At 48.7% G+C, this 22790-nt stretch overlaps 2 protein-coding genes across 2 annotated transcripts; both read left to right on the top strand.

The window, feature by feature from the left end:
• Positions 1-10088: 10088 nt before the first annotated feature.
• On the top strand, positions 10089-11981 carry LOC137001640 (uncharacterized). The gene has a single exon (XM_067360751.1). It carries the CDS (start codon positions 10089-10091, stop codon positions 11979-11981), a length of 1893 nt encoding a protein of 630 aa, XP_067216852.1.
• Positions 11982-18567: 6586 nt separating this feature from the next.
• LOC137001639 (uncharacterized) lies at positions 18568-19392 on the top strand. Its single transcript, XM_067360750.1, has one exon. The coding sequence runs from the start codon at positions 18568-18570 to the stop codon at positions 19390-19392; it is 825 nt and encodes a 274-aa protein (XP_067216851.1).
• Positions 19393-22790: the final 3398 nt, after the last annotated feature.

The following is a 22790-nucleotide window of genomic DNA, read 5'->3' as shown; positions in this document are numbered from 1 at the left end:
AAACACTCGAGCTGTCTCTTCTCCTTTTTAGTTGCCCCTTTGGTGTGAGTGCATCTAGGAGTGCTCTCGTTTCTTTTGAGGTGCTGGGTAACACACTCATCATGTTGATTCGTGGTATCCGTATTTGCGGTGTTGCTTCCACGATGTCTTTGTCCTGTTGTTCCTCCGGTGAATCTTCGTCACTTTCCGGATCTGTAGGGTTCGTCTTTTTTGTTTCCTCACAGGTTTCTCGTTCCTGTTGTTGAGTTTTTTCTTGAAGGTTAGGTTCAAAATTTTTGACCTGGATGTCTTCGTATGGATCTTCCAGTGGTTTGGCGATGATCCTTGTAGCCCATTCTGCGTGGATGCTACGTTTGATGCGTTTGTTCTCTACTTCATAGATTACCTTGAACGGCTTGTGATTGTCAAGTTCGGGTGAATCTTTCGCTTGTATTTTCAGACTCGCGAGAAGTGAGACTTTTACATCTTCCGTTTCGTCGAAGAGTTTGAACTCGTCCATTATGGAATACGGGTTACTCTTAATGTTTTGCAGGTGGTGAAAGATTTTTGTGGCTTCCTCTTCTCCATCACTGCTGTCATCGATAACCGGCGCTTCTTTTAATTCACGCACGATTTCTCGGAATTTCAGGATTCTTTCCTGTTTTCTTTTCAGCGCTTGCAGAGTCTTCGTACGAGTTTTCAGTAGTTCACTTACTTCTCTTTTCAACTCGCGCTCTTCGCGATCGAGATTGTCGATTTCTTCGCGTATCGTAGCCATTGCTTTCGCTTTGATAGCTCGATTGGTACTAAGCGGTCCGCGTTCGTTGTCACGCTTATAAGCTCGGTAGTGGGGTTGGTCTTCGCTCTCATTGGTCCGCGCTTGTCGGAGTGTTTTGTCCTTTTCTCGCGCGTATCGGATTATCGTAGGATAGCCATTTATTAATTGTAGCTGTTCTTCCATACGCTCTAGAGGTTGAAGCCAAATATCTGACCAATATGATGCGTTTGATACATCTGGATCAGTATTTATTTCGTGTTTATACAGTTTACTTAATTTCGTAAAACTGCATTTATTAGAGTTTTTCAGATTTTCAAGAACGGTGATCGAGGATTCGTGAGTTGTTGTATCGCCGTGGATTTCCTTTTCCGTGTTGTCTTTACTAATCTTACTTTTCTCTTTTGCAGGTGCAGTTTCCAGGAGTTTATTCTTATTAACGCCCCCTTCTACTGTAACCTTTTTGCAAGTAATGGATTCTCTTTCTTTTTCAGGTGCTGTTTCCAGGGATCTTGGAGTGTTGTACGTCCTTCGCTTTTGCTTCGGAGTCTCGGTTTCCCCTTTTACGTTTTCCTTACTGAGAAATCCGTTTACGATTACTTTTCTTTCTTTTTCAGGTACTGCTTCCAGGAGTTTTCGAGTGGTGGACATCCTTTGCTGCTGCTGTGGAATCTCGTTGCCCCCTTCTACTTTTCCCTTACTGAGAATTTCATCGATTTTAATGCCTCTTCCTTCTGTTTCAGGTACTGCTTCCAGGAGTCTTCGAGTGGTGGACATCCTTTGCTGCTGCTGTGGAATCTCGTTGCCCCCTTCTACTTTTCCCTTACTTAGAATTTTAGCTTGGCAATTTGCTTTTCCTATCTTCGTGGGTCTTCGCGCGTTGATGTCCCTCCATGCTTCCGCGTTGTGGAACACGCTTCCCATGTGAAGTGTTTTTTCGAGATTTATCGCATCTCTCGTTATTTCCACGAACGGTTTTAATCTTTGTTCGGGAATAACTCTGATCATATTAATCATTTGTAATTCAACTTGGTTTTCTTCCTCCGCTCCTTGATCTTCCTCGGTTGATTCTTTTAGCAGAGGCTCGCGATGTGGTCGCATTTGCCTCGCGTTGAACGCTCCGATTACGTCTCCGTCCAGACTTTCGATCAGGTATGCGTTTTTTCTTATAACTTCGCGTATTTGATACGGTCCGTCGTATACCAAGTGAATTTTCCGTGTGAGTCGTCTGCTTGCATCCGATCTTCGGTGTAGCTTGACCCAAACTTTGTCCCCAGGTTCGAATTCCTTCGCTGGTTCGTGTTTGTCCGTTTGTTTCTTCCGGTTTGCAGCTTTCCTGATTAGATATTCCGTCATTCGTCTCTTTTCTTCGTTGAGATCGTTGACTTCGCTTTCCTCGGGATAGATCCTCGGGTCTATGTTAAGGCTGATTTGAACGTCAGGATATAAGATCGCAGGTATGCTTCCGGTGCTGAAATGCGCCGTACTGTTTACTATATCTTCGAATCTCGCGATGATTCGGTCCCATTGCGATTGCTTATTGTGGAAGTAGGCCCTTATGACTCTTCCGAGTTCTCGCATAACCCTTTCCACTGGGTTGGATTGCGGATTGTAGGGCGATGTGCGCCTTACCGCGAATCCGGTTTGTCCCGCATAATCTTTCCATTTGTTCGTTATAAATTGCCCCCCATTATCGGTTAATATTGTTTCCGGTATCCCCATTTCGGGTAGGTACACGGTATCTAGCGTATCTATCAGTGTGTCAAGCTTTTGGTTCGCAATCGGATAGAATTTAACGTATTTGGAAAATTGATCCATTAGTACCAGAATGTATTTGTTTTGCGCACGTGTCGCGGGTAAAGGCCCGAAAATGTCCAGCGATATTACTTTATTCTTATCGTCAGGAAGCTCGTAATATTCGACACCGCGCGTTGGACGCGTGTAGTATTTCGTCGCGATACATGTTTCGCACGATGCTACGACGTCTCTGACTATTCGATCGAGGTTTTTTATTTTGAAAAAACGCGCTGCGAATTCTCTCACTTTATCCGTTCCGAAATGTACTAGGAATTTATGAATCGACTCGACGAATGTCCATGCGATTTTATTCGGTACTATAATTCTTTCGTTCGTTCCTCTATTTACGCGTATAAGTCCGTTTCTCGTGTGATACTTTGGTACTCTGTTGCGCATTGCATTTTGCAAATCGATATCCTCGGTCTGTGCGTCAGTCAGCATCTCTATCCACTTGTCGGATTCGCTAGCGTCGTCAATGTTTCGAATCGGGCAAATCTTCAGACTTCCTTCTTCTTGACTAAGCTTAACGTCCTTTTCGTGTTGTCTCGACAGAATATCTGCGACATCGTTGAGCTTTCCCGGGATGTGTACGATTTCGAGGTTGAACTCAAGCATGAAAGACAACCATCTGGCTATTCTTTCGCTCGATGATGCACAAGAACTTACGAATTGTAAAGCTCTGTGATCTGTGTGAACTCTTATTTTTCTGCCCATTAGTAACACATGCCACTTTTTGAGTGCAAATACAAGTGCTAAGCATTCGAGTTCGGTTATCGTGTAGTTCAGTTCCGCGTTTTTCAAGCTTCTGCTCGCGTACGCTACTGTGTATTTCGCATCGTTGTCGTCGGTGTATTGGTAGAGTCTCGCTCCTAAACCGGTTTTTGACGCGTCTACATATAGTCCAAAATTCATATTCGGCCTAATGAGATATAATTGCGGAGCTTCTTCAAACGCTTCTTTGATCGCGTTGAATGCTTTCTGCTCGCTTTCCCCCCATCTGAATTTTGCATCTTTCTTCAAGAGCAATTCTAGAGGTTTCGTCATTTTCGACAGATTTTTAATAAATCTTCGGTCCCAATTTATCAAACCAAGAAACGCTTGCACGCCTTTTTTATTCGTTGGCTTGGGGAAATTTTTAATCGCGCATTTCGTATCATTGTTGATATCTGCGGATATTTCGTTGAACGTGTGTCCCAGAAACTTTATGTTCTTTTGTAGGAATTCACATTTTTCTCGGTTAAGTTTGAAACCAACCGCGTTTAGTTTGTTCAAAACGAAATCTATGTGTTCTAGATGTTCGCTTATCGAGTTGGAAGCTATCAATATATCATCGAGATACACGATCACGAAGTCGAGATTTTCGTCTTGCAACGCTCGGTTCATCGCTCTCGTAAATGACGCTCCAGCTGTTTTTATTCCGAATGGTAGACGCTTGAACACGTAGGACTGATTATTGAATAAGAATCCCGTGTATTTTCTACTTTCGCGCTCCAATGGAATTTGCCAGAATGCTTGTGTAACATCCAGTGTTGAGAAAATTCTACGATTTCCTATTTTGGAGAATACTTCGTCGATCGTAGGCGGTTGTGCGTAATCGTTCTTCATTCGCTTGTTTAATTCGCGCGCGTCCAGACAGATACGTAGATCGCCTGTTTTTTTCGACACGGCTACTAGCGGGTTTATGTATTGGGTGGATGCTTTCGCGATTATACCCTGTGTTTCCCAATTAGCGATGAGTTCCTTAACCTTTTCCTTGTGTATTTCGGGAATCGGATAAGTTTTACGTTTGAATCCCGTTTCGGATATCATTTCGATTTTATGTTTGTAATGATTAACGCGACCTATGCCGTTGTTGAACATTTCTCCGTATTTGTTTAAGATTTCTTCGAGAATTACCCCCCCTTCATGTTCGGATATTATCGCGCTTACTAATGCGGGTTTTTCGGGAATCTCTTCGAAATTTACGCAGAATTCGCGTTTGTTGAATTCTAATTGCGCTTTGTATCTTTTGAGCATATCGCTTCCTAGAATCATAGGATAAGCTAATTTTTCGACAACAAAAAATTCTTGTGTCAGCTCCTTGTCAGCTGCTTGTACAGCTAGCTGTATTTTGCACGCGATTGTGAGACTTTTCTCTCCGAACGCTCCCTTCAAGGTATTTTTGCGGATCGGGATTTTGCTCATCTTTTCATTTGCTTTTGCAAGCTTGTTTAGCGTGTCTTTTGATATCACGGATATCTGTGCTCCTGTATCAACCAGGGCTATAAGCTTCGTCTTACCGATTTTAACTATTATAATAGGTTCGGATTTATCGACTAACTTTTTATTTTTACCGACCGAATTATCAGCTGTTGCCTTTCCGGATTTATCGGTTGTATTTTCGACAGATTCGTCTAGGTCTTTTAGGATTTCGCGAGTTTGAATAATTGCTAATCCTTTCGCGTTCCTGTTTTCGACTTTCGACACGGCTTCGTCCTTATTTCCTTTTCGCTCCGGAGTGTCTACGGGTTTTTCTCCCTCTTCACCTTCGCGTATTGCCGAGATAGCCTTTTTACGATCAGCTGTTTTACCGGTCCCCGTTTTTTTACTCGCGTCGTTCGATTTGAGTGCGGTTCGCGATTTGTTTGTCGCCTTTTTACGATCGTCTTCGCTTTCGCTCGATGGCATCTGAACAATCGGTTTTGGACTTTTGCCTTTCTGCCTACTTCTCTCGAGATTGTCACGCCACGGAAGAGCTTTTAGTTGCATTTTTCCCTCGTTTGGATTGTATCTCGCGTATCTATTCGCTTGCGTGGAATTTTTTACGGGTTCGACTCGTTTCTGAGAAGAATTATTTTGCGCCAAGGCTTTCCCTTCCGTACGCGTTTTCGCGAAGATCTCTTTCTCGTCCTGAATTTCTTCTAGGAGAGTCACGAGTTCCGTTATAGAGGATGCGGTTGTCGCTCGTATTTCACGTGCGATTTCTCGTTCGAAGTGTCTTTTTATGCATCGAATTAATTCGCGATCTTTCATCGGCGGTTCGAGCATTTTCGCTTGCTTTGCAAGGTCTAGCGCGTAATCTGACATACGCGTATTTTTCACCGGTTTGTACTTTCCAGTGTATAGTTTTTCGCGGAATTTCGCTTGTTGATCCTCGCCCCAAAAATAATTTATAAATTCTCTTTTCGCGTCTGCTATGTGTTCAAAGTCCTGTAATTCGTACCAGGTTGAAGCATTTTCGCGTAGGCATTTACCGAAGAAAAACAGCTGTTCCGGATTGCTTATTTGCTCGTATCTAGCTACGTTTTCGAATTTCTTCAAAAATCGCATAGGATTTAACGAGTCTTGTTTTCCCGTGAATCTAATTTCTTCAAACGGGTTTTTTAACCATCCGCCTCTTGGTAATCGTATCCCTTCCGTACCTCGCACTTTGCTCGGTCTCGGCTCGTTCGCATTTTTATCGTCGCTTGAGCTAGTGCTCGTTGGACTGCGTCGTCTGCGCGAAATCGGCAATTTTTTAAGCGTGTTTAGTATTTCGGTCAACGACTCCTCCAGCTTCAGGATTCTTTCGTCTTGTGATAGTACTTCCATTCTCGCGCTTGTTTCAGTATTTTCGGATTCTTTATCCGCGGTAGGATTGGTTACTATTTTGCCTGATCGCAACGTCCGGTGTGGAGTGTACGATGTATTTGGTACCTTAAATTCGATTCTTCCCTCGTCCCTATCCATTTTGGAATTATTGAGAGTCTACGAGAACATTCGCAACACGGAGAATTTAACTCGCGAGCAATTTTGTCGTTTTATGAGCTTCCCGTGTAAGGATTTTATTAGTTATTATTAAACGCACGCTTTATTACGGTTTTCGCGTTACTTGTCTCGTCCGATTTGTTTATCCAGTCCGCGAGACGTTATTTCACCTTTTGAGCTACTTGACCCGCTGTGTCGGAATTTCGGCTTGTTAGAAGACGTTTCGCGTTACTAGTCGTTCACGTATATCGCGATAATAATAAAAAAAAATTTTAAAATTTTTCGGCTTCCTTTCACCTATTGAAATCTTATTTCACCGCTTTGTGGATATATCCTTCTTTGTCAGAGTGTTTTTCTGTCTCACTCGACTTGTTTACGACGCTCGGCTCGAGAACCAAGGTGTTCGCCGCTTTCAATAGACTATTGTCTATATTTTTCCCGTGGGACAAAACTTTCTCGCTTGAAAAGAATTGACCGGGACAAAACATTCACGCTTGAATAGAATTGACCGTACTTCACTTTTTGACTTTGATATCGGTTACCGCGCCGCCTCTACGCATTTTATTTTATTACGCGACGAGTATGTGATATTATTATTAACATTTATCACGGTCATTTTTACTTATTGACGCTAATGTGATTTTATGTTGGAAAAATGTATCGCGTCGCGTTTCTTGTTTCGCAACGGATATCTTTCTTACTATCGCCAATTTAATGGTGATTAGTAACATTTTCTTGACTCGTGTTTGTTATAAATTTTGCAAAAATTTCTTGACACCACGCCGCGCCTAACTTTATTTTCTTAAGCGACGGGTTACTTGTCACGTTCGCCATATTATTGGTAATAAGTGACAGTTGATTTATTTTCATATTCGCAAAGTTTCTTTACACCACGCCGCGCCTAACTTTATTTTTTAAAGCGACGGGTGTCCTGTCACGGTCGCCATGCTTTTCACACTTTTAGAAATTCGCGCACGTCGAGCTTGACACACGCGCGTTCCATGGCTTCGTGAGACATACTAGTTATCGCCTTTGATACTGTAACCGGACGCGCCCTATGGAGAGATAATACTCAGGACTCACCGGTCGCAGGCAGCAATACGTTCGCCGTAGTTTTGGTCGCCACTCGCTTTAACCTTACAAGCGAGAAGGTTGCGATCCTCGTCTCGTCCTTCCTTGACCCTCGGGCTCGGATGTCGCTTCCTTCAGCGTGGACGAAGACGCCTGATGAGATGTTGCAGCGTATCTCGTTCTAATCCTTTTATTGTGTTCACAGGTTCACCTCGCGCACGGACGACGGATCACCAGGATGCAGAACGGATAAGGTAAGTGCTACCAACTATCTTTACACAGGTTCGGACCGAAATAAGTTTTGCACATTTTATTTAATGGTTAATTAAAATAAACAGTATATATTTAACACCAAATAAAACAAAAGTACACTTGTAATTAGCCATGATGGCTTACAAAGTTTTACACGCACCGATAACATTTCGGTAACTCGCGCGTTACTATTGGTCGTCGCGTAACCGACCACTATGAGTGGTGGACTCTCGCTTCGAGTCGCCTGTTCCGGCTCCTCTCTCAACTTCCACTTCTTCTACTACTTTTGGCACGGGTTTATATACCCGTCCGCTGGCATGGTATCCCTTCCGCTTGTTCTGCGGCCAATCACCGCTCTGGAAGGTCTACGCCAATCGTAGAGCTCGTGCTGGCGGTCGTCAGTTGCCGCCATGTTGGTTTGGTCCGTGTCTCAACTGTTGTGTAGCGGTTGAGACTTTACGCGCTTAATTTAAAATCGTCTTATTGCTAATTCTAAACTAAACGATTAAACAATTGTTTGTCAGTATATTTACATTGTCCTGACTATGTTCTATGTTAACCTAGGCTGGAAACCTTACATCGATTAACATGGATTTCTATCTCTACTTTATTAACATGTCTTTTTATTTACAGGCTTATGCTACTGAGGTTCTTACAACTACTTTATTTATCAACTAGGAAATGTAATTGTAGTATTAAAATGTTAATAAAGTCTTTAATAAGTATCGGTTATTTACAAGGTGCTAGTCGCTATTCCTAAACCTAACTTATCTTTATCGGGAGGTTATGTTTACCACGTTTTTATTTAATTACGCGTATTTCTAACATATTTAGAAATTTTAACCTATAACTTTATAATTATCGTTATGTAGCTGTTCTGGGCCTCGGTCTCTGCTCAGCTACCCCTTATGGTTTCTCGGCAGGATGTAGGATTTCCTGTTACGGATTCAACCCTGATCTACGGATGGCTCGTTCCGGCTGCATCCGCCTACCGGTTGCAAGGTTAGGTTCCTCCTCGTTGTGCGCCACCTTGACGTGGTGAGGGGGCTCACCGTTGGGTGGCTCGCAAGAGTCATTCTGCGGTGCTAAGAGCGCACAGTTCCTCCTATGGGGGGAACAAGGAGCCCGGCGACTCCTTAGGGACGAAGTTCGTGTCTTGGCACGAATGGAATCCCAATCGCCGGTAGGGGTTGGCGGCCCCGACTACAATCGCCCGGTGGCACGGCACCGTTAGGGGGAGGTCTACTCCCTGTCCGTGACGACGCGGGTGCTCCCGCAGGCGCGTCTCTGTTTCCCTTGTGGAACAGAGACGCACGCCAAGAGGAGAAAACCTCTATAAAAAACATTGCGGGTGATCCCGCAGGCGCCTCCTCGTGGTCTGGGTGTTCCTGGTCCACGGGTGAGTGCATGCCAACCTGGGCCGGCGGCCTGGTTCCCTAATGGGGCCCGGGTCGCCGGCCTCGGTGGGGGGACGTGGGTACCTGGCTGTGATCAACTCAGATGCCCCACAAGGGTGAAGACCGGGGTTGTTTTTCTCGGCCTTTTGAGGAAGGACAGTCCAAAACATCGGACTGGGTCACCGGTAGTCCTTTTAAAACTAAGGTGATGGTGATAGTCCGGGGCGGATCCTCCGGGGAATCTCCCTGGGTTTCCGGCCCGGTCTTGCGGCCGGGGCCGTCCGACGCGTTGTTGGATGGGGCCCGGTCGCGTTTTACACACAGGGCAGGTCGGGCTCTCTAGCCTTGGCCGGCAACCGACCTAGGAGAAGGAAAACTCTGATTACAAACCCGCAGAAGGACACTGTGTCAACAAACCGTATTTTATGGTTGATATGTCGATGATCGAAGGAAAACTTACTACGACAGGGGAGTCGGAAACCCAGTCGTCGGCGGGTGGTGGTGGTGGCGTCCTGGCCCTACCCCCGTCGTTATCATATGACAGGCTATCCGCTGAGTTAATGGCGAGCTCGGCGGCTGATGGAACAGCTATCGCCCGAACAATGAATCCATCAATTATGCTGGTGGACATAAAGAAAGAGACGAGCTCTTCGGAAAAGAGCAAGAAGAAAAGAGCGGTACCCAAAAACCGGCTGAAGAAACCCGACGAGCCGGCGGATCCAGATGTCATGATCCTCAGCGATATCTCGGACACTCCCACGGAGAAAATGAGAGGAGGCTTCTCCGACTCGAGTGATTCGATGACGAGCATGCTCAGTTCAGCCAGCGCCATGCTGAGGAAAAGACCCCTGCAACATAGACTGTCCAGTGAGTCAGAGGACAAAAGGACACTGGACGAGCGTTCCCGTACCGGTTCTATCAAAGATAGGAAAAGAAAGAAGAAACCGGTAGCAAACTCTTCTGGCACCAAACGACCGCAACAAGAACAGTCCTATGCGTGGACGATATCGGACAGTGAGGATGGCAAACGCGGACGACCTCCAACCACAGGGGACTACGTAGGGCTAGCAACGGCCAAGCGAGAGGCCAGGATGGAAAAAGAACGACTGATCCGGTTAAAGGTGGAGGAAGGAATCGTCGAGGACTGGGTGCAAAGATGCAAGGAGAAATTGCGGGTACTGGATAAAATCACCAGTAGCCCCGGCCTCACCCCCGAGGAGGGGAAAGAAGAAGAATGCGGGGCGATCGAGGAAGCCAATGCTGCTCTTCTCGTCCGAACGGTAGAGAGGGAGGTTGCGGCGATCAGGCGGGTGGCCAAGGATTCCAAAAACCTAAAGGGGACCTTTTCCAGACTCCTCGTGGACGCGGCGTCCACCATACAGGTAGCTGCTGACACGCTTAGTCGGCGCTCTCTCAACGAGGAAACGAGAAGAATGGCAGCCGAGAAAAGGCAACTCCAACAGGAGGTACAGTCCCTCAGAAAGGAGTTGCAGGAGGTCAAGGAGGAGATGCGCGCGCTAGTTTTGCGCAACACTTGCCGCCACCCCTCTCCACTCGTGCCTGAAATGGAGATCCAGACACCTGACGTGGAGATGTGCGAACCAACAGCCCCTCAAGACGTGGAGGAAGTCAGGACACGCAGGCCCCGCAAATGCAAAAGGCAGGAGGACAACGAGCCCTGCGAAGGCACGCAAGACACCAAATCCCTTGACGAGCTTGCGAGGAGCATTTTAACCCAAGTAGGGACTATGATGTCTGCGCGACTGGAGGCACTGGAGAGTCGTTTGTTGCCGGAGAAACCCCTGCGGCCTCCCTTGGTCTCTGACGGACCTGCCGATCAAAGACTGGGTTCTGACTTCCCAGCTCTGAGTAAGAGACGCGAGCGGAAGAAACCCATCATCACGGAGAACGCGAGACTAGACCAGCGAGTGACTGTTTGCCGCCAAGACGGTAACACCGACAGTGATAAGGCTCTTCCGCCCCAGGCCGATAACATGGAGGAAGCGGCAAATTGGACCACGATCACAAAACGGAAGCCCAAGAAGAAGAGAACCGCGACTAGTAAAGACGCAAGTACGGGCAAAGGAAGCAAAACACTCCCGAGCGAGGTGTCGCAGCCGAAAGGACAGGCAAAACCCCGCGAGCAACGGCGGAGAACGAGGCGAGCGCCACGAACAGCGGCGGTAGCCATCAAAGGAAAGGATCCTCAGTGTTCATATGCTGAGATCCTCTCCGAGGCCCGAAGAAAAATTTCCCTCACGTCCCTGGGGATAGACTCCTCCAAGGTACGCCCGGCCGCCAGCGGAGGGGTAATCATTGAGATCCCTGGAGCCAACAGAACCCAAAAAGCCGACACCCTAGCCGGTAAACTTCGGGAAGCCTTCGGAGAGAGGAAAGAGGGAGAAGAGGTAATAATCTCCAGGCTCAGCGTCAAGGGTGAACTCCGAATTATCGGACTTGATGACTCTGTCGACGCCGCCGAGGTGCAAGGTGCCGTTGCTGAGAAAGGCGGCTGTACGGTAGAGGAGGTGAGGGTTGGACAGATCCAGCGAATGACGAACGGCCTGGGTCTGATATGGGTACAGTGCCCCCTCGTGGCCGCAGTCCGTATGAACGGTCTCAAAAAGTTTCGTCTGGGTTGGTCGACAGTGAAGGTGGAGCTACTGCGCACCCGCCCCGTCCAGTGCTTTAAGTGCTGGCAATTCGGGCACATGAGGGCAAGTTGCTCCTCCTCCGAGGATAGAAGCCTGAGGTGTTATCGGTGTGGACAGGCAGGACACAGAGTGGTCGAATGCGCAAACAACCCGCACTGCCTGATCTGTGAATCTCAGGGGAAGGAGAGCGGGCACCGTCTAGGCTCGGAAAAATGCGGTGCGAAGAAAATGCCTATTAAGAGCAAAGGCAAAGCGCCGCCCAAGCGTACGGTAATGGAGAACTCGGCAAGGAGGACCGAGACAATGATGGAATTGGATAATGGGGACTAAGGTCCTTCAAACCAATTCCAACCATTGCAGGCAGGCGCACGATCTACTCGTGCAGTATCTTACCGAATTGGGGATCGGGATTGCTGCTGTTCCGAGCCTTAGGCGTTCCCGACTCTCCATTCTGGCACGCGAGCGGCAGCAAGAGGGCTGCCATTTATTGGAATGGAGACCACCTCCAACAGGGCTGTAGCCTGTTTCGACGCGGCGACAACTACGTAGCGATTTTGTGCGGAGACGTGAAGGTCATCTCATGCTATATCCCCCCTGGGAAGGGGCGAAACCGTGCGGTCGCCTTTCGCAGGGAGCTGCATGAGCTGGAAGGAGCTGTCCGAGCAGCAGGCAACAAAACAGTGTTGTGCGGCGATTTTAATGCGAAATCCACACACTGGGGCTCCAAGATGACGTGCAAAAGAGGCAATCTCCTTTGGAAGTGGGCCAGCAACCTGGGACTACGGGTAGTCAACACTGGCGACACGCCCACGTGCGTCCGGCCGCAGGGCACATCGGTGGTTGATATCACGTGGGCCACCGAGGATCTATGCGAGCGTGTGACAAATTGGAGAGTCGAGCCAGATTTGGAAACGCTCTCCGATCACTGTGCGATCCTCTTCAACGTCGAGGAAGCCCAGAGAAGAAGAAGAAGACGTCATCGCCAACGTTCACCCTCCTACAGGGACACACCCCGTTGGAACATAAAAAAGATGAACGAGGATATATTCAGGGCCTCTCTCATCTGGAGCGGCGCTGTACGACAAGCCAATAATACCTCCGCAGAGGAGTGGGCCAACTGGACGCATCGGGCGATGACGGATGCGTGCAACACCTCGATGCCTAGATCTAGGAAGGAGAATCCGCGCAGATCAGCGTACTGGTGGAGCCCGGACATCGCCGAACTACGCGAGAGCTGCATCCGTGCCAGACGGCACTGGACACGGAGAAAATGTAGGCAGTGCGGACAAGGGACGGCCACCCCCCCTGAAAAGCTTGAGGACAGCGAAGCCGCGTATCGAGAGGCCAAGCGGGCACTTAGGACCTCGATCATCAGGGCCAAGGCAATGGCTTGGAGAGAGCTCATCTCCGAAATCGATAGGGACCCCTGGGGGCTGCCCTATCGATTAGTCATGAACCGGTTACGCCGATCCGGTGCTGGCCTCACAGAGACGATGGAAGCAGGGACACTCGACCGTCTTCTAGACTCCCTATTTCCAGCGGGTGAAACCCGCAATCTGTGTAACAGATGGGCTGACTGGAGGTGGGACGATGCGTGGGCCATCAACGAGCAGGAGACGCTTGCCGCGATCCGCGACAATAAGAAGCCCAACGCAGCCCCCGGGCTCGATGGATTGAAGGCGGCCATATGGAAAAGGGTCCCGCCTCCCATGGTTAAGGACCTGACTAATGGTCTCAACGCCTGCCTCCGTGAGGGGACCTTCTCCGCTCCGTGGAAGGAGGCCCGGCTAGTGCTGATCCCAAAGCCCGGATCGCAGGAAGATGTAAACGCACTGCCCAAAGCGCGCCCTATATGCCTTCTAAACGAGGCGGGGAAGGTGTTCGAACGCGTTATTGCGGAGCGTATGCTCCTACACATGCAGGACCATCCAGCCTATGACCTATCGCCGCGCCAATTCGGCTTCCGCAGAGGGCTCTCTGCCTGCGACGCCATCCTGGAGGTGCAGAGGGTCATCGGCGAAGCGACACGCCAAGGAGGATACGCACTTGCGATCGGACTGGACATCCGAAACGCGTTCAATTCCATCCCGTGGATGGTTATTCGGCGCGCCCTCGTCAACAAGGGATTCCCGGAATACCTGCGGCGAATCCTCGATGGGTATCTGGACCGGCGCACAGTCGTCTACCCGACGATCGACCGAACACATGTCGGAAGAAGAGAGGTCCAGGCGGGCGTCCCTCAAGGATCCGTCCTGGGCCCTCTTCTATGGAATATCGCGTACGACAAAATCCTTAGGATGGAAACGGAGGACGGGTGTTCAGTCATATGTTATGCCGATGACACCTTGGTTATCGCCACGGCAACATCAATCCTGGAGGTTCGCAAACGCGCCTGCGTTCAGGTCGCCAGAACCCTCCGCGGGATTCGTAGACTCGGGCTAGCCATTCCCAAAACGGAGGCAGTATTCTTCCACCGCCCGGGGCGCGCCACCCCGGCTGTCCCACCAACGATCTGGGTGGGGGACAGGGCCATCACAATCCGGAGATCGATGACCTACCTGGGGGTGAGGCTGGATCCGCAGTGGTCCTTCCAACCGCATTTTTCCTACGTGGAAAAGAAGGCGAATCGAGTGGCCAGGTCACTGGCGCGGCTTATGCCGAACCTTCGGGGCCCGGGGGAGAACAGGAGGAAGCTATACGCGCATGTACTACATTCGGTAATCCTATACGGAGCGCCAGTGTGGGCGGAAACGCTCGCGACCTCCTCGCGCGCGCTGATACCATTGCGCAGGGCGCAGCGCACGATAGCGCAACGGGTAATCGCGGCATACCGGACCGTGTCGCACGCAGCAGCAGCGTTACTATCGAGGACTCCGCCCATTCATCTACTGGCAGTCGAGAGATGTCACATCTTTACTCGACTGAGGGAAGCGGAGAAAAGGGGCGATCTAACCCCCGAAAAAGCACGCGGAATCCGATCAGAAGAGGAGGCGTGGCTTAGAGAGGAGTGGCGGAGGAGTGTCTCCGGGCCGGACACAGAGGCCGGATGGAGGACGAGAGAGGCGATTGTACCGGTGTTCACTGGTTGGCTGGACCGATCCCACGGCCGGCTGACCTTTAGAATGACACAGCTGATCACCGGACATGGGTGCTTTAGCGAGTACCTAAACAGGATGGGTAAGCTGAACACCGACAGGTGCTTCCATTGCGGGGAGGGTCCAGATACCGCACAGCACACCCTGCAATTCTGCCAAGCCTGGGCCGAACAGAGAGAGGAACTGAAGAGCGTAGTCGGGGAAGATCTATCGCTCGCAGCGGTGATTCGAATAATAATCGAATCTAGGGAAGCATGGGCCGCGTTCCAATCCTTTGCGGAGTCGGTAATGTGCGGCAAAGAAGACGAGGAAAGACGGAGGCAAAGCGAAGAGGCCGCGGCAAGAAGACGGCGACGCTACAACTCCGAAAACGGGGATGATGATGATGATGATGATCAGGACTATGACCCCATCGACGGGGAATTGACCTCAACCTCATCTTCATCGTAGGAAACGGAATGTATAGCACCACCGTCAAACACCCCTCAATACCGTTAAGAGGGTGAGAAGGTGCCAAGAGCAGGAGTCAGGTTTACAAAGGCCTGGAGAGGGGCCTTAATTGGCCAGGGTGCCCAAAAAAAACAAACGGGCGCGACCTGACAATACCGCCGGAAGTTATGCTCACGGGCGTTCCCGGGGTATTGTCGACAAGGGCATAGGAGAAAGACTTGTCAACGGGGTGGAGGTTTTAGTGGGTAGTCTGTTCAACCTGCATTCCCCCTAATTGGGGTCAAGTTGACAGGAGTCCCACACTCCCGTCAGGACGGCCTGACGGGGTGCGTAAAAGCATTTCCCCCATCCCGCGCAAAAAAAAAAAAAAAAAAAAAAGGTTAGGTTAGGTTGTAAGGGTGCCTCTTCCGCATATCCCGCTGGGAAACAGCTTATGTGTATCATTACATGGTTGTTATGTTAAGTTACAAGGGCGCTATAGTCATAAGAGTGTTGTACAATTTAGATATGGAGAACATTTATTTATAAAGTTTAGTTAGTTTTAGCTTAAGTTTAGTTAATTAATTAATTAATTTATAAGAACTTGACTCTAAATTGAAGTAAGACAGTAATATGGACGTACTTATATACATATATATAAACATGGTAGTTGGACGGGGGGTGTGTATTGCATGTGGTGATCAATGTGTGTGCATACTTACCTGTTTTTTTGGACGTTTCCGGTTAAACTTTGTTTGGGCTTTCATAGTATCGGCTGGGGGGAGGAGCTGAGTCATGCGCTAGTACGTAATCCGGTTTCCCCCCTCAATTTCACGGCCAAAGATGGTCGGAGGTGAGTTTTTAGCTGGTAGGCGGTCGGGATGGTTGTCGGGTCCGGTAGAGCTGGTGGTTCTTTGCTTTCATTCCTGACCTGAGAACGTTTGGTTCTCCTTCTGTCTGGGAGATCCTGACCCTGGTCAGTGTGAGGCGTTGTCCGAGTCCGGTTCTGTCGGAGTACACTCGGCACGAGTCCCGGTCGAATCCAGCACTACCCTGGTCCGGGCCAGGGTGTCTTTGGAAGATTTTCTCATCTCTGAAACAAAAAAAAAGGTTAGGTTAGGTTGAGTCTCTCGTGGCCACGGAGCAAGACGGACGCGTCTTATATAGCTCTGGCTTGTGCTGCTTATTTTGGACGGTTTATGGCTCCTATGGACGATAAAAGGCTTTAATCGTGATTTGCGTGACGCCTTATATGGATTTTGGTGAAGTTTTTCTTATTTTGACTATTTATTTAACAGATATCTTTGTTAATAATTCACTCACCGGAAAGTGAGGTTAAGTTCTCTCCGGTGCCTTTAGGCACGGTGCTAACGTTCTTTGGCTTGAATTTAAATAAGAAATTAATTTTATTGATTTAATTTTGCCCGATTGCATAAACTGCTACTTGCATATATGATTATTTATTAACATATAATGTAATAAAGTACTGTGCATGTACGACTCCAGCGCATGCGCACATAGGACAAAGTAAACGGTTGATTGCAATCTTGGGCTTAATTGTTAATAATTATTGATTAAATCCACTGATTTATTTGATATGTTATAAGGAAGCCTATGCGATATATAGTGCGCGTCTATATAGCTGATTGAACGGTGACTGCATGTGGAGTAAATCTACATGTAATGTTAACCCTTTCATTATCAGTAATTGTCATAAACTTTCTAAACATTAATCATATAAGTTGTATACTGGAGTGATATTGGAGCAGTTTATTTGTTTTTGCTACTTTCTAATAATTTGCAATATATACACTGTTCTATGGAACAGTTATATGCTGTCTACTAATTGTTTATAAGATTATTAACTATTGCTGGAAATTGTGCGGTTGAGTGGTATATGAAGGATCACTGGCTACTAAACAAGTTTATTATGTGATTATTTCTGACATTATATTATGATTTGATTCACAAATTTCCTTAATAGCAAGGTCCTTTTGGAGGTTATGTTTCATTCATGCACTCAGCACACAGAAGATATTATTCTGAATTGATAATTAATAATGTTTTTTTTTTTTTTAATATGCATATTAATGGAAACCTAGTGACATTTGTGCAACGCCCTTATGACTTGCCCATCTATGCAGTTTCTGTTTTATGGTTTATTGAGAGTGCAATGTTTTGACACTCGACGTGGAACCTACGAAAAAATTTCTATTATTTGTTTATTGTTAATTAATTTTGAAGTGTAAGGGCGGTGAGATTTGACAGTGGAGGTTGTTTTAGCTGCATTCAGTTTCTAGCGTGGTATAGCTTAATATATTCTCCGGGACGATTGACACTACCTTATATAGAATGATCTGATTTTATGGATTGAATACTATACATTTGTGTTGATGTTGTTTATAATGTGTGGCGGCTCACCGCCACACCGCTGCACTGACGCGGTATAATACGCCGCGGCGCCGCTACGTGCCGCAGGCCGTCTACGAGTTATGAGCTTGCGGAGACACCGCCAGGTTGCGCAGGCGGTGAAGAGCTTTCTCGCGATCAAGCTTCGATCGAAGGGATATAAAAGAGCTGCTCCGCAGATCTTTTCTCACTCACTTGCTTTAAGGCGAGCTCTCTCCAGGGCCCTTGAACTGAGTCGTACTCTGCCTCGGCAGAATCTAACCAGAGACACATAGTCTCGCAGTTTTTCACACGCTGCCTTGCAAGGCGCGTAGAAAGAAAACAAAATCCCAGCATCGGCCGCACATTTCAACCAAGCGGCCCGCGGATACTCCACTTTCGCCGTCACCTTCTCAGTCTCTAGCTTGGAAATTGATTCCACTAGAGTTCTGCGTCCGGTTGACTCGACCACCAAGGGACACTCTTACACAAGGCGACATCCGAATTCGGAGACCTCTCTCTCCTCGGTACACGGAGCAATCCGTAATACCGAGAGCCGAGACGGTTGCAGTTACCAGCGCACCAGAGACTCGTTCCGTGGCAGTACAGACTTCGCCGCTCAGAGCCTGCTCAGAGAGCAGTTGTCAGACGGAAGACCATTTCCCGAACGGAGTTCCACCGACGCCGGGAAAGAAACTGCAACGAGCTAACTCAATTGAACCGTCCTTTTTAAAACCCGTTCAACACACTAAGACGCGGCCGGTAATTTCTTACCGCGCCCGTCAATTTTTCTTTTAACTCTCGGCCTTACACATTTGCCGAGAAAGCGCCTCGGGCGCAATCAATTAAATCAAACAAAACTTGTACATATACTCTATTTCTCTGACGAGGAAAAATAAATTATATTTTTCTAAGAAATTGGTTTCATACTTTCAACCAAGTCGAACACAATCCATTGGGCAATACGCCTATAAACTGGTGACCCCGACGACTGGTTAAAGCAAATGAGCCAATCAGAGAAGGCCGGCGATATGCCAGGCGCCGACGCAGCACAAATCGGCAGAGTATCGGTGCGAGTACCACCTTTTTGGCCGGAGGAACCAGAATTATGGTTCGCCCAATTAGAGAGCCAGTTCCTGCTGAGCGCCGTCACGTCGGATTCAACCAAATACGCATACGCAATCTCGCAAATCGAGACGAAATACATCAAGGAAATCAAAGACGTGATAACGAATCCTCCGACATGCGGGAAATACGAAGCTGTAAAAAGGGCACTCATCCAAAGACTGAGCGACTCGCAGGAACACCGCATCCGCCAATTACTGGAGCGAGAGAAACTAGGCGACCGAAAGCTGTCGCAGTTCCTGCGCCATCTAAGGACGCTCGCGGGCAACGCCGTGCCCGATCAACTCCTGCGCACGCTATGGCTGGGGCGTTTACCGGCCCAGATGCAGATTATTTTAGCAACTCGAGCTGACGATCTTCTCGAGGACGTGGCGGAACAGGCCGACCGCGTTTACGAAGTTACATGCCGAACAGTCGCAGTATTAGACAAGCCTAAGGAGACGAAATCGAAACCTACCGGCTCGCTCGAGGACCAGATACAGGCATTGGTTAAGCAGGTCGCGGCACTCAACACGCGATTGGGCCGGCAGGAGCACCGCCACAAACAGCAGCGCCACAGATCGCGCAGCCGCAGCCGGACTAAATCAAATTCGGAAGAAGACAGCGAGTTTTGCTTTTTCTACCGGCGATTCGGCAGCAAGGCTAGAAAGTGTACAGAGCCATGTACATACAAGGAGAAGAAGAAGGACAAAACGGAAAACTAGACGGTCCGGAATCAATGGCGGCAGACGGCCCGGACCCGAAACCTTGCCGCCTTGTAATAACCGAGCGACAAACGAAAGTTCGGTACCTCATCGACACGGGATCAGACATAAGTGTCTACCCGCGCTCAATGGTACGCGGACGGATGTCCGGAGCAACGCAGGCCCTGTTTGCAGCCAATGGAACTGTCATCCACACTTACGGGTGGATCGCGCTTCAGCTCAACATCGGATTGAGGCGCGCCTTCCAATGGAAATTCATCGTAGCGGACGTCACACAGCCAATCATCGGCTCCGATTTCCTCGGGCACTTCCATCTCCTGCCGGATGTAAGGAGAGGCAAACTTTTGGACGCTACGACGAGATTGGCCACAAACAGCCTGCAGAGCAGAACCGGACAAACATTAATTAAGACGTTACTGCAGGAAACAGCTTTTCACGCCTTATTGGCTGAATTTCCACAGCTCACTAGACCAACCGGAAAGACGGAATCCGCGCCGCACTCAACGATGCATTACATCGAGACAACACCGGGACCACCGAAAGCATGCAGGCCGAGGAGACTGGCGCCGGAAAAACTAAAAGAAGCGAAGCAGCAATTCGATCTTTTACTGCAAGAAGGAGTAATCGCGCCGTCCAAGAGCGCATGGGCCTCACCATTACATATGGCACCGAAAAAAGGTGGCACGTGGCGACCATGCGGCGATTACAGGAAGCTCAACAACCAAACGGTGCCAGATAGATACCCGATTCCGCATATCGAGGACTTTACACAGGCTCTTCACGGGAAAACAATTTTCTCTACACTGGATCTGGTTAGAGCTTACAACCAGATTCCAGTAAACGTTGAAGACGTGCCAAAAACGGCAATCACCACACCGTTCGGTCTGTTCGAATTTCTCAAAATGCCTTTCGGCTTGAGAAACGCAGCGCAAACGTTCCAGAGATTCATCAATGAGGTGATACACGGACTCGATTTCTGCTACGCCTACATTGATGATATCCTGGTAGCATCTCACAACGTAGACGAACATAAAACACACTTAACAGTTTTGTTCCAGAGACTCAGCAAGTACGGAATACAACTAAACCCAGCAAAATGCGTGTTCGGAAGAGAAACCGTAGCATTTTTGGGCTACCAAGTCTCAGCAGAAGGAACGCAACCACTACCGGAAAAAGTCGAGGCCATTCGGAAATTCCCGAAACCGATCACCGTCAAGCAGCTGCGGCAGTTTCTCGGAACCTTAAATTTCTACAGGAGATTTATTCCGGGAGCAGCCATAGACCAAGCAATTTTGAATGACGCGCTAAAAGGGAACAAACTAGGGAAAACACCAATCGAATGGAGCGCAGAACGAGAAGCAGCGTTTGAAACGTGCAGAGAAAGCCTTGCACGGGCAACGCTCTTGGCACATCCGGACCCGAAAGCAGAACTCTTCTTAACAACCGACGCCTCAGATTTCGCAATCGGAGCAGTAATCCACCAGCATGGAAAACTCGGACAGCAACCGGTGGCGTTCCTCAGCAAAAAGCTGACCACCGCGCAGCAGAAGTACAGCCCGTACGACCGAGAGCTTTTGGCGATATACGCAGCAATCAAGCATTTCCGGCACTGGTTAGAAGGAAGGGAGTTCATCATTTACACGGATCACAAACCGCTCGTGTATGCATTTCGAAAAGATCCTTTGCAGAGCTCACCGCGGCAGACACGGCACTTGGAGCTGATCAGGCAGTATTCAACCGACATCAGGCACGTGGCGGGAAAGGATAACATCGTAGCAGACACACTATCGAGGACGCAGGCTGTCCAGCAAGCAGTAAATTTTGCAGAGCTCGCAAAATCACAAAAAGACGACGCCGAAATACAAGCATTACTCCAAGGGAATACGAAGTTGCAGCTTAAGGAAACCGTAATTCCCGGCACGGATATCAAGCTGATTTGTGATACATCGACGGGCATCCCACGACCATACGTCACGCAACAATTCCGAAAGCAAATCTTTAAGCATTTGCACGGACTTGCGCACACAGGGATAAAAACCACCGTCAAACTAATCACGCAGCGCTTCGTGTGGACCGGAATAAAAAAGGATTGCCGCAGATGGGCGCAGGCTTGCGTTCCCTGCCAGAAATCAAAGGTCCACCGACACACCGTTTCACCAACAGGAAATTACTTGGGGCCTACCAGCAGGTTCCAGCATATACATATGGACATCGTTGGACCTTTACCTCCATCTCGAGGGAAGAAATACTGCTTCACAATCATTGACAGGTTCACACGATGGCCAGAGGCATACCCGATGTCCGACATCACCGCAGAAACGATGGCTCGCCTCTTATTCGAAAACTGGATTGCGCGTTTCGGAGCGCCGGAACGAATCACCACGGACCAGGGACGGCAGTTTGAGTCGGAACTATTTAAGCAGTTGGCCAGACTGACCGGATCGCAACACATCCGAACTACCGCTTATCACCCGGCAGCCAATGGCATGGTAGAGAGACTGCACCGGCAACTCAAAGCAGCTATCAAAAGCCACGAAACGGAAGCATGGACGCAAATTCTTCCAGTCATTTTATTAGGCATCCGCGCCGCAGTAAAAGAGGACATCGGAGCCACACCAGCAGAATTAGTTTTCGGAGAGACCATTCGGATTCCCGGACAATTTTTGGACCAAACCAGTAACGAGCAGCCAACGGACGAGTTTGTCCGTCATTTACAAGAAAAAATGAACAAACTCCGTCCACACTTACGACGCCATGGCCAACGCAGCACCTTCGTACACAAGGACCTGGCCACATCGGAAAAAGTTTTCGTCAGACACGATTGCCCGACCAGACCGTTACAGCAACCATACGACGGACCATTTAACGTTTTAAGCAAAAACGACAAAGTCTACAGGCTATTGGTCAACGGCAAGCCAATCAACGTCTCGATTGACCGATTGAAACCGGCATACACGTTAGACGACGATGAGCAGCCAATCGAACCAACACCAGCCGACCAACCAAAGCCCTCCGCAACCAACAAGACGAGGAGCGGCAGAACTTCAAAACCAACCGTGCGTTTCCAGGCTTAAAAACTGCCAAGGGGGTCCTGTGGCGGCTCACCGCCACACCGCTGCACTGACGTGGTATAATACGCCGCGGCGCCGCTACGTGCCGCAGGCCGTCTACGAGTTATGAGCTTGCGGAGACACCGCCAGGTTGCGCAGGCGGTGAAGAGCTTTCTCGCGATCAAGCTTCGATCGAAGGGATATAAAAGAGCTGCTCCGCAGATCTTTCCTCACTCACTCGCTTCAAGGCGAGCTCTCTCCAGGGCCCTTGAACTGAGTCGTACTCTGCCTCGGCAGAATCTAACCAGAGACACATAGTCTCGCAGTTTTTCACACGCTGCCTCGCAA

The sequence above is a fragment of the Linepithema humile genome, chromosome 8 (genome assembly GCF_040581485.1).
Source record: "Linepithema humile isolate Giens D197 chromosome 8, Lhum_UNIL_v1.0, whole genome shotgun sequence".
Taxonomy (NCBI): Eukaryota; Metazoa; Arthropoda; class Insecta; order Hymenoptera; family Formicidae; genus Linepithema; species Linepithema humile.
Note: the sequence above shows the minus strand (reverse complement) of the source record. Positions and strands in the feature narration are given on the sequence as shown.